At 36.6% G+C, this 12,572-nt stretch overlaps 1 protein-coding gene across 3 annotated transcripts in view; it reads left to right on the top strand.

The window, feature by feature from the left end:
* The window catches only part of hecw2b (HECT, C2 and WW domain containing E3 ubiquitin protein ligase 2b), a 72,225-nt gene extending 61,195 nt beyond the window's left edge, over nt 1–11,030 (top strand). For 2 of the 3 annotated variants that reach the window (XM_007890178.2, XM_007890179.2), the window contains 5 exons: nt 3,829–3,975; nt 4,607–4,721; nt 5,929–6,014; nt 6,118–6,230; nt 8,592–11,030. In XM_007890178.2, the coding sequence (XP_007888369.1) occupies nt 3,829–3,975; nt 4,607–4,721; nt 5,929–6,014; nt 6,118–6,230; nt 8,592–8,703 (573 nt within the window). In that variant the 3' untranslated portion in view covers nt 8,704–11,030. Of the gene's footprint in view, nt 1–3,828; nt 3,976–4,606; nt 4,722–5,928; nt 6,015–6,117; nt 6,231–8,591 lie in introns of those variants that run through there. The other variant, XM_007890180.2, reaches the window with a different exon arrangement.
* The last annotated feature ends 1,542 nt before the right edge of the window (nt 11,031–12,572 follow it).

Raw genomic sequence — 12,572 nt, forward strand, 5'->3', positions numbered from 1 at the left:
GGTGAAGCTTCTGAATGATCAACATTTTGTGGGTTAAATGGTTTAAGCTTTCTTCTATGCTTTCTTCTATGTGTGGGTAAAATTAGGATCTTATAAGAAACTGTCGTCTTCTGAATTCCCTTCAAATTGATCTGATTCTCGGTTGGAGCCATCTTGGAACTAGATGGGAGGTGTTTGAGGGGATCTTGAAATAGGGTTCAGCAAGCACAAGGCTAACAAAATAGTGTTGGGCTGCTAGTTTTCAAAAGGAAGGCAGTTTCCAGCTAGCAATCTGAAAATTGGCATGGTGCTAAAAGCCAAACAATACAAACTCTGTTGCCAGGTCCCTGTTTGAAATTTTCAAACTGTTTCTTGAATACATGCTACATGTTCTTCTTTCACACCAGCAAATCCTTGTACAATTCCACTGTGGGAAAGCCAATTGGATATAATCCTTTAAAACTAAACAATACAGACCAAATTGCTTCTGATCTTGTGTATAAAATGAATAGCTTTCATGATATTTAACATACAGTTGTTTAAAATTAGCACTCCAGTTCTCCCAACAGTCTCAATTTTACAATGTACCAGCCTTGTCATTTTATGGAAATTGAGATTACTTAATTGAAAAACGTGTTCCCAGCATCTTATAATGCTATTGTTTAAATGAGTCATTTGCAATTGAAAGCCATAGTGATATTTGTACCAATACATGCTAAACTTTCAGTCTGGTGTTGCTGAAATTGTTATATCTTTAGTGTGACACTTAATTTGTACAGACTTCAATATTGTTTCATTAATAAGGAACCACAGGACTGATGAGCAAGTGAATTATTTAGAAGAAACTGCATGGGAAATTACTTATACAAAAACATATCAAATTTAGGGACAGACAGATATGTGCAGCCTTTATAGATATCCCCATTTCTAGAATTGACAATATCCATATTAAGAAGAAATATAGGTAGGCAAACATTAAAAATAGTTTTGATGAAAGACGGAAATTATCTACACTAATTAACTAAATTAAACCAATTTAAACTGATTAACAAATCATTAGAATTTTTCTTACATTATATTGAAATATCTGTTTATGAGGTTTTAATATTTGGAATTGTTTACCAAATCTAAGTTATTTAATTGTCTGCTGATTTTTTAAAAAATGCTATGTTTGTCTGACATGAGCTGAATTGTACTAGTCTGGGTTCACTTGATCCAATGTTTATAGAGCTGGTTCTCCCAGACAGACTACTGAGGTAGGGCAAAACATCACTAATGTATTCAGATGCAAAGTCAAACGACTATTTTTTAAGTGACCTAGTCCAACTTGATTCCAACCCAGAATAGCTCTTAAAGCTAATGTGATTGAGGTCCTGCTTTCAGTGGTTTGAGTAATAGATGAAGATGATTATTTAGGAACAATGTAGTAATTTACCATGCATAATATTTCCGCATTACAAGGCATATATGTTCAGACAAAGATTTGAAAAGCATTGCGTTTCAAATCCATTAATTAAAATAATCTTTTAACCCTGGCGTATGTTTTATTTTGTTCTTATAAACATTCCCTTATTACATCCTTTCCCTGTTAAGGACCATTTTATGTGAAATATATTTGGACACTTAAACCATAAGAATGAACTGTGCAAGCATGTACCAAGAACATGTTATGATTTCTACTAAAATGGAAATTGAAACGACTTATCAAAGAAAAACTGAAATATGTATAGTTTGATTTAAAACCTTGTCACATTATGCCAACAGTAATAAATAGCAAGATGACAAACCACTAGAGCTCCTCTCACCTACGTAACAATAATGAGGGTTATTCAGCTCTGTTCCCTTAATGTAACAAATTCTTTTAACTGGGCCAAAGTGCTATGCTCATCCATTTGCTAAGATTAGTGAATTTCTTTGCAAATTTATTACTGTGCACTTATAAATAACTGGAATTCAATTTTAAAATTAAATATTCCATTACAAATCTAATTATACGTATGTGTATTTATTTCTATGCAGTTATTTCTGAGCGCACGGTGACCAACATGCTTGAACTGACTAAATGGAGAATAGCAGTTAGCCCACATGAATGAATTCACAACATTGAATGGAATGGAATAGAATAACCCCCAATGTGAGGTGCTGATAAGATAAAATGGATCTTGCTTTAGGAAATATAGAAGTGATTGTTTCAGTTCTCAATTATAGAAATTACTTGATTTCTTTTGAAATGCTAAATGGTTTTGTTTCCTCAGTTGATGCAAAACCGGCTAGAATATTAATACTGCTATTAAATAAATAGCAGTATTAATATTCTTAGTAAAATTATGTTGTGGTTTATGACTGTTTGGGGAATATTTAGGTTACACAGCATTTGGGAATAATTGGGATAATCGTATAATATAAATTAAGAATTCTCATAGAATGTACATTTGTTCAGTGAACTAAAAGGTCGCCTGTCCAATCCTGCATTAAATTAGAGAATTCCTAGTGGTGACCTCAGCAGTTTGGTTCATTTGCATCTCTCTCTTAGTGCTGTCAAACTTGTATCTAAGTGATTGCTTCACAGTTGTAATATTTATTCATTCCTGTGAGGATCTTTCGCTTTTGACAATGAGTAATGGGACTTTTACAAGTGTGAAAGACACATAACTTGCTTGCCTTGTGGACAGAAGTGAGTTATAGTGATCCTTCATATGAGTAAAAAAGAATCCACAAACTTGCTGCGGATTGTGAGGTTTTTTTCACTTGCAAACACTAATACACGTATTTAACTGAAGCCTGCTGCAACTGATGGCTGCGTGTTATTTCATACATGTAAAAAATTCTTATCCCCCTTGCCAATTTTCGCCCTCCACTCCAGAAGGGGTTTGACTTTTTATTTTTTCAAGCCTCTTTCACCTGTGATGTCTAGATACTTAATCAGTAATGAGAAACCAGGTTTATTGTTTATTTCCCTAACCCTTAGGGCACTGAAAATAACTCTAGTGTCCAGACTGATATCAGCTAATTTAGTGCAGACCGAAATTATTACTTGCAACCTTCTGGTCTGGTTAATTCTGATTTTTGAATTTATGAAATACTCTGCAGATTAAAATTATCATTAATGGTCACAAAATAAAATACACACACATAGTTATGTTTAAATTTGTGGTATGTATATTAGTATAAAGTGCAAACACTGTTCTCCAGTGTGTGTATTTGTACCGATTATTTATTCACGTTGGCAGTAATGTTTCCTTTTTTAAAAATAAAATTGATACACATGAAATAGCTTTTGCAAGCAACCTCTTTTTGTTAGTTGTGTTTATAATTTTATTTGTTCAAGAATTATTGAATAGTAAGCAACATATTTGAGAATATTACAATTATGGAATTTTAATATTTTAATATTTGTTGCTTGTTATACTAAAAACAAATGTGTCTAAAAGCAAAGACAAATTAAGCAGGGCAACATTAAAATCTTAGTGAATCTTATTAATTAAAATAAACTTCAGATTTCATGACCAAAGACCTGAAGTGTTATTATTTATATAAATTTTTCTGAAATTGTCAACATTTTATTTGGGACATTTTAATGAACAATATTACATCTTCTATTTTCCAACAATAGTGATCCCAATAATATGTAGCTCTTTGCTACGGATGTACAACCTATTGTGTCTTAAAAGTCTTCCAATGGGCACATTTGTTCACTATTGCTAACATGAACGCACCTCATGAAAGCTATAGAAAGTATAATTTCGTGGGTGGGCGGGGGAATTTAGTGGCTCCAATAAGATTACAAGTGTACAAGTGACTCTTCAGTTATTCCAAAGGTAGAAATGACTGCTTATTTCTTTGAAACAGATTACAGAGAGGGAGTTGAAGCCAGGGGGAGCCAACATTCCTGTCACAGAAAAAAACAAGAAAGAATACATCGAAAGGATGGTAAAATGGCGCATTGAGAGAGGTGTTGTACAGCAGACTGAAAGCTTAGTTCGGGGGTTCTATGAGGTAAGGACCCTTATGAGAATACAACTGATGTCAATCTGCTCGTTATTGTAGAACGCTGTGATTTTGATTGTTTAATGAACTTGTGAAGCCTATTTTTTTTGTGCCATTGGACCATGCCTTTCCCCTCCCCCCCACACACACACAGGTTTTTAAAATGATGAAAGGTTTTTATAGGGTAGACATAGGGAAGATGTTTCCACTTGTAGGGGCGACCAAAACCAGGGGCCATCAATATTAAATAGTCACAAATAGATCAAAAGGGGAAGTTAGAAGAAATTTCTTCACACAGATAGTAGTGGGAATGTGGAACATGCCACCACAAGGAGTTGTTGAGGCAAATTGTATAGATGTATTTAAGGGAAAGCTGGATAGCTACATGAGGGAGAAAGGAATAGAAGGTTATGCTTGAAGGCTTAGTTGAGGAAGGACAGGAGGAGGCTCATGTGGAGCATAAACACTGGCAATAGACCAGTTGGGCCGAATGGCCTGTTTTTGTGCTGTGTATTCTAATGTAAACTAAAAGTTGTCATGTCAACAATGTTTGCAATTGTTAGCAAATATCGCATTTTGATTTTGGAACATTGCATAAAAATGCTCTTATGCTTTGTGTAATGGTTTATTTTTCTTGTAGGTGGTGGATGCTCGGCTTGTATCAGTGTTTGATGCACGAGAATTAGAATTGGTTATCGCTGGCACAGCAGAGATTGATATAAGTGATTGGAGAAACAACACGGAATACAGAGGAGGTGAAATCATTTAAATTATTTTACTAAATGTAGCAGTTTAAGATGAGATTTACAATCCTGGTGCTTTTTCAGAATGCCGGGATTTTAATGCTCCAAATCCTGGCATCCCAATTCTTACCTTACCGCCTGCAGTTTCTCTTCAATGAATCCTGGGATTTTGGAAGCATCATTATTTTACTGCCCAAAGTCACCACACCAAGACTACTGCTTCGGATCTTTCCGTGCCTGGTTTGATTCCTATCCCTCTCACCGTCTCCACTTTGTTGCCTCTAACGATTTCTCCTTCAGCCCCCGCACTGTCGTGTCTGGTGTCCCCCAGGGCTCTGTCCTTGGCCCTCTCCTGTTTAATATCTACATGTTCCCCCTTGGTAACATCATCCACAGACACAGGGTCAACTTCCATATGTATACGGATGACACCCAACTCTATCTTTCTGCCTCCACCCTCAACTCCCGGATCACTGCTGTCCTGACAGACTGCCTGTCAGACATCAAGTCCTGGATGAGGGCAAATTTCCTACAGTTGAATGTGAACAAGACTGAGGCCCTCCTGATTGGCTCACGCCAGCACCTCAGGCTCTGGTAACATCAACCTCCATGGTTACACACTACAACTCACCAAGCCAGACAGGAACCTTGGTGTCTTGTTAGACCCTCAACTGCCTTTTCTTCCCCCCATCCAAGCGATGACCCACTCTGCCTTCCCTCACCTCTGTAACATCGCCCGATTCCGCCACTACCTCACTCCTCAGGCCACTGAAACTTGTTCATGCCTTCATCACCTCCAGGCTCGACTATGCAAACACCCTGCTTGTCGGCCTTCTCAACTCCTCCCTCCACAGACTGCAGATAATCCAGAAACCTGCAGCCTGTGTCCTCTCCCGTGACCCCATCTACCCCACTCTCGCCCGACTCCATTAGTTCCCTATCCTTCAGAGGATCCAGTTCAAGATCCTGGTCCTCACATACAAAGCCCTCCATGTCCTCGCCCCACCCTAACTCTGCGACCTCCTAATCCACTACCAACCCGCTCGCTCCCTCCGCTCAGCCGGCTCCGATCTGCTCCACGTCCCACGACCCACCCGCCCCACCATTGGCAGGAGAGCCTTCAGCCACTCTGCCCCCAACCTCTGGAATTCCATTCCCCAATCACTCCACCGTACCATCTTATGTAGCATCTTATAAACATTCACTTTCTTCCCCAAAGGTTATCATGACAACCACATTGTCATCAGGTGGTTTTGGGCTGCGGTGGAAAGGTTCAATAATGAGCAGAGACTGAGGTTGCTACAGGTACAACAAAAATTATTACCTCCATGATTTACTGTACTAAATAGAGATAAGCTACATCTATCTTTCACATTAATGACCTCATGATTGTTTTTGTTTGTGTTAGTTTGTAACAGGTACATCAAGTATACCCTATGAAGGTTTTGCATCTCTGCGAGGCAGTAATGGGCCCAGAAGGTTTTGTATTGAAAAATGGGGCAAAATCACATCACTTCCCAGGTATAAATATTCTATTTCTGTAAAGAGTGACTTTTGTAAAGAGTGACTAAAGAGTAAATAGTTAGATAAATACTATTGTGATTCAATCAGTCACTTAGATTAATTTTTCCAGCACATCTTGTATCCTTCAATCCCAATACAATCTGAAATTCCTCCTCTTCGGAGAGGAAATCTCTAACGCTGTTAGCATTTCTCAGGATAAGGATGATTACCAAAGGACCTGCAGGCTGTAGGTCAAGCTAGGTCAGTAGTTTTGATGAAAAATAGACAACATGAAGCACATGACTTTGACGCAAAACCATTTCAAGACAGCAATACAGGTATTAAATAACACACATTAACAATTAATTAGACTGGAATGGCTCTAAGGGTTAGATAAAATATAAGATAGAGGCATAGCATTTGTGGGAAATATAATATTTGTGAATAGTCAATTTTGATGCAGCACACTGTACCTTAATTGAGCACATTTCTGTGAATGTCATTAGGAAATCTGACCTGCAAACCACTGGGTAGAAGAGGCAAGTTCTAAGTGCAATTCAAATAAAGGGGTATCTTGTGTGACAAAGTTAATTGCTAATTGTGTAGAATAGATAATAATCTTTGGATTTGTTTTTCATAGTGCTTTTTATGTCTCAAAGCATTTTGCAGTATTCACTGTAAAGTGTAGTGACAGGATATTTTGTAGGCAAACATGGCAGCCAATCTGGACACAGGAATTTCCCGCACACAGCTATTAAGTGAATGACCAATTTTATCTGGGGGATTGTTGGTCACGAAACCGTGAGAAACTCCCTTCTCTTTTTGAATTGTACCATGGGATGTTTAATGCCCATTTGAACAGGTAGACAGGACCTTAACATTTATCCGAAGTTCAGCAACTCCAATTGTTCCCCCAGTAACACACCAGTGTCAGCCTAGACTGTGAGTTTAAAGTCTCCAAAGTGAAGTTTGAACTGGCAGTCTGACCCAGAGACAAGGGTGCTACTAATTGAATGAGGCTGACACCTTATTATATCACATTTCAAGCTTCCAGGATTATTTTACGGTGCTGGAACTAGTAGTGGTTTAGCTTCCAATAGTACAATTATCCAGGAAATTTACAAGTTTTTTATAGTCATTCAGCATATTTCCTAAAAATATTCTGCATTCTGAATTAAAACATAAGAAGAAATATGTCAAAGGGAATCTTAAGCAGTTAACAAAATGTTTAATGGGATAAAGTAAACACAATCAATGATATCATGTATGTTAAGGTAGCAGGACAAGGGAGCAGAGTTATAGTTGTAAAGATTGTTAATAATTGTAGAACAGCCACTGTGAAATAAAAGAAAGCATTGAATGAATTAGTGTTTCAACCATTATTGTTTCCATCTTGCAAAATGAGACAAGCTTGCAAAAGGATTTAGGTCAGTTATTCAAATTCAAATTCAAACTAATCACTGCCATGAGTAGAAAAATGAAGAAAATCATTAGATAATGATTGAAATCAATTTAGGATATGAACATTTAAGATGTATTTTTAAATACATTTTTGGGCATGATGACATGGTGCATTTTTAGCAACATGGTAATGTGGACATAGTGGGGGCTATACTTCTCACTCTTCATAGCCTTCACTCCATGCCAAAAAAAATATATTCCATCTGTCAAAACTACAGTATTTCCCACTTTGGACTTTCTCATTCTTTGTGAGGGCTTCCCTGTTTGCTTCTGAGGTTAATAGTGACTCACTGAGCTTTACAGTGTACAATATGTTGTACTTTTTAAAAAAAAGGAAATTGTTAGTTCTTTGGGATCGACACTGTCTATGTTTAAGAGGCCAAAGTAACATGTTTGAAACCATGTAGGAGAAAGGTGGCCAGGTTTGAATAGTGAGAATGAAGGATTATTCTAATGTTAACTTTGGAGAATATGTCTACACAACTTTTACTCGGGCATTAAAGTGATTTAAAAATACAGCAAAAATCTTTACGCCCCAAAATTATTTCAAGCATTATTGAGTTCAAAATAAAGTTAGGGTTTTGGCAGTCTACACAAGCAACAGGTTTATTCATTTGAATGGTCTCTTGTTTTGTGTTGTTTTCTTGAGATATGATTTGTTTGTCCATCATCCAAGATCATTAATAGAAAATGTTCAAGTTTATCCATCTGGTAGATTCACAGCAATGTTCATTTGTGAAAAAAAATCCAGAGTACAGTATAAGAGGAAATGAGAGCTGCCGACATATCTGAATTATGAGATAGGTTTGTGCATATCAAACAATAATCTCTTTTCTCTCAACATTACTTTTTCAAAGGTTAGCAATGTGTATTATATGATTGCAGGACATAGTGACAGGAACATTTCTCTTTTTTTAGAGCTCATACCTGTTTTAATCGACTGGATCTTCCTCCATATCCATCCTTTTCCATGCTGTACGAGAAGATGTTGACTGCGGTAGAAGAGACGAGTACTTTTGGACTAGAGTAATCAGATGCGCTAAGGTGTAAGCATCTCATTATCCCACTGGACTTTTGCCACAAGACTCCAAGAAAGGGAGAGTGTGTTTGCAGCAGACTCAATATGGTGGGATCCTTGCAGAATTACTGAGCTTATGGAGCTATACGATTTGACTGAAAAGATGGTAATGCATGCAAAGGACAAAGCCAGAAAATTGCTCAACGCAGACAATTATATGATATTCTGGTGAATGATGTGCTTGGTATGAGAGGGATGAAATTAATTCCTTGCACACTGGTCACCTCATAATATAGTATTTGACTACTTCTGTCAAGCATAAGAAAACTCAGTATGTTTAGGTTACATCTTTTGTAAAGAAGAGTAATTCAGAATGACTAAGGCTTGGTCAGAGGCATGCCAATGCTACTTTGGAATGACTGAAAGTGTTATGAAAATGGATGACATTGAATTTTTCATGAGACTTGCTTCATAAAGTAAACAGGTAAGTATGTTTTTAAAAAGAAATTAACTCAATGGTATGCCTATAGCTTTCCAAAGCTCCAAGTAGGTCAAAAACATGATGATGAATAAAGTGGCATTTTTTTTAATATACCTGGCAATGCATGGTATACAAACACAGAATGATAATGTCCACAATTGGTGCACATTGCAGCTTCATTGTCATCTTGGCATACTGCCAACTGAGTATATAGTTCAGTTAATTTTTATTTAATTTTTTATAGGTTCTGAACAACTAGTCCTATATAATCTTAAAAAATATACTGGAGTTGAGGGAGATATCTGGCAGTTCACACCTTGTGCTTGTTCCAAGCATATTTGTTTAGGTTATCTGCTGCAGGCACTAGGAAAATCAATGCCTTTTTTTATTTTGTACAAAAACAAACTTTTCAAAGAAAGAAAAAAAACAGAAAAAAAATGCACTGAATGTACCAAAGTAAAGGGTATAAAATGTGTTCAAAAGAAATTGCACCATTCACATAAAGTAGGTACGAGTTATAATCATAGGCAGAATTATATAAGTAATTTTCATCTCTCCTCCAGTAATGTTATGCCTTCAAGCACTAGGACTGCACACAAAACTGAAAAGATTATAACTATGTCTTGACTTATGAAATTAAATGCACCTTTAACAAGGTAGAATCGACAAACCCTGGTAGAACAGACATATCTGCTCTATGCAAATGAAACACTATTGTTTTAACTCTTAATATATTTCTCATATGAAAAAAATAGGGATGCAAACCCCTGCTGAACAGAATGTTTTCAAAGAATTTTTTTCACATTGTTTAAGTGGACATTTTGACTTTTACCATAAGTTCTCAGTGAACAATAATGGGAATTAATTTAATGAAAGAAAATATTAATTTAGAAGCTAAAAGCAAAATTATATTGTGGATGAAAATGTTCTGTTATTCAGTGTTCCCTGCCCATGCAACATTTTGAAAGTCTGTTTTTGTGTTGCTTTCACCAGGCTAAGGGATATGTCAGTGTTCTCAGTACAAGTGCAGTGCTTCAGATTAACAATACCCAGCTAAAAATCAAAACATAGGAGCAGTTGTATCTGCTTAATCGTGTGCTTTTCTTATTAGCACTGCAACTCAAAGTCTGTACTTTGAGCAATAAAATTAACTGATGTGAAATTTGGATTCTTGTCCAAAAGATTGAGTTTTGTTTAAAATTATCTCTTCTGTTTGCAAATGTTGACTGGATCCAAACTCAGCTCTTCTACACACAAGTTTCAAATCCTTTGCAATTGTATTATCCAACCATCCCCATAGCACATTTTGAAACTATGGAGCGTGAGAAATATAAAAGTTTCTATTTTTGTGCAACCACTTTTTTTTGTTCAGACTTTTTTTGACGTTCCACAATGTATGCAATATATGTATCTATTTTGTAGAATGGATTAGTACTGAAATATTCACAAAGGATGTTATGACGATGCTGACTTCCTTTAAATGCAAGAAAGGTCTTAGTATGACAAATTATCACATCTTTGTTCCCTTTTCTCATCCAGTTTACTTTTAAAGTTCAATTTGTGTTTGAAACTGACGGTTCACATTGCAAATAAGTATATAACCATTATGGCTAATCTGACACATAATAATGGAAATGTTTTACAGCCCTATTCACAATTGTTTCATGTCACCAATTAAATCAGTCCATTGGAATCGTGCAGAAAAATGTACAAGAATGCTCTTAACTATGCTGAAAATATTTAATATTACTGTCACACATATGTCAACTATGATTTAATGGAAAGAAAGTTTTTAAAGTACCAAAATATGAATTTATTTGTTTTATTTTCGTAATGATGTATATATTTTATTTAAAAACCATGCTGCATTATTAAAAAAATTCAAAATAAAGATTCATAGAAACAGGAATAGATGTGAAAACTAAAATTTAATTTTTAAAAAAAATACATTTCAACATTTAATTCCACCAGTTTGTTCAGTGTGTGTACTGGAATTGCCTTTCAGTAAGTTTATCTGTGCATTTGTATCTGAACCCTTTTTGTTATTATTGCACAATTATACTAATAGAATCTGTTGATAAAATTGCCTGTTCTAATAATTCACTGCAGTAAAATTAAAGCTCACAATTGAGTGCAATGACTGACCTACTCCATACGCATCTGTACTTTAGAATGGCTGTTAGAAATGATCAATAATGAATGCAAAAAGACTAGAATTTTACTATTCTCATTTCACAAAAAATTCATTTAAGAAAACCCTTTGGCTCATTTGATTTCATCTTTTTAGAATGACAATCTTCCTGTCTTTCTATTACAGAATCAAGCTGTTTCTTAAGTGAATTGTGTTGTGGCTTCAACCATCTTTCCTGGTAACTCATTCCAGTTACAGATTAGAATGCCTAAAGTAGTATTTCCTGGCCCTTCACATTCAACCTAGTTAATCACCATTTATAATTCTGAAAACATCTCAGTTTTTTGCGAGCCCTTACACTTTCCTCACAAGTTCTGTAATGGTATCACAACTTTTTGGTCACCCGCTACTACTGGAATTTCAAAATCAACAATGCAAGTGAGTATAGACATTGACATCGTTGTGGCTGGTCCAAATTTAATTTACAGTTATTCACATTATCTGATTGCACGCATCTCATTAACTGAAAGCCTAATACAAATGTACTTCATCCATTTCTCCAGTCACGCAGAGAATAATAGAACATATGATGCTGTTACAATATAGAATGATTGAACAATCAATGTGGTTACTTTCCTACCCCCTCCCCATCCCCTTTAATCATAGATCAACCTACCCAGTTGCTCACGTCAGCTCATGGAGCCAGTGTGCAATCCTGGGCTTTGTTCAGCCCTCAAGTCTTCAGCTTTTATTCTGGTTCTCAAACAAGTACGCTTTTTCCATCTCTGTAACAATTTCCACCTCTGAATCCAGCTCACCTCCAATGCAGCTGATACCCTCATCTACTCTCCTGCCACCTCAACACAATTTATCCATTGCTCTGCTCACCAGCTTTCTTAGCTCTACCCTCCATAAGCTCCAGAGCATCCAGAACTCTATAGTTCATCCTTGCCGGGCTCCATCTACTCTATTCAAAATGTTCAGATGCCTCCCACGCCCTACCTTCTTTCTGATCTGTTGTTCTCCTATTTCCCTGCCCACCCACTTTGCTCTGGTAAGCTTACTTCACGTCCCGATGCTCTCATCAGCAGCTATGCTTTTAAGCCATTTTGTCCCATTTTCTGGAACTCTCTCCCCAAATCCCTCCACCTTGCATCCTACCTTTTTATCTGCACCTTGAGTCTGCTCGTTCCCTCCGCTCAGCAAGATCCGGCCTGCTTCACATCCTCCGCCTCGCTCGCCCCACTATTGGCGGGCGGGCCTTCTGCC

This window comes from Callorhinchus milii, unplaced genomic scaffold, assembly GCF_018977255.1.
Source record: "Callorhinchus milii isolate IMCB2004 unplaced genomic scaffold, IMCB_Cmil_1.0 Scaffold6, whole genome shotgun sequence".
NCBI classification, from domain to species: domain Eukaryota; kingdom Metazoa; phylum Chordata; class Chondrichthyes; order Chimaeriformes; family Callorhinchidae; genus Callorhinchus; species Callorhinchus milii.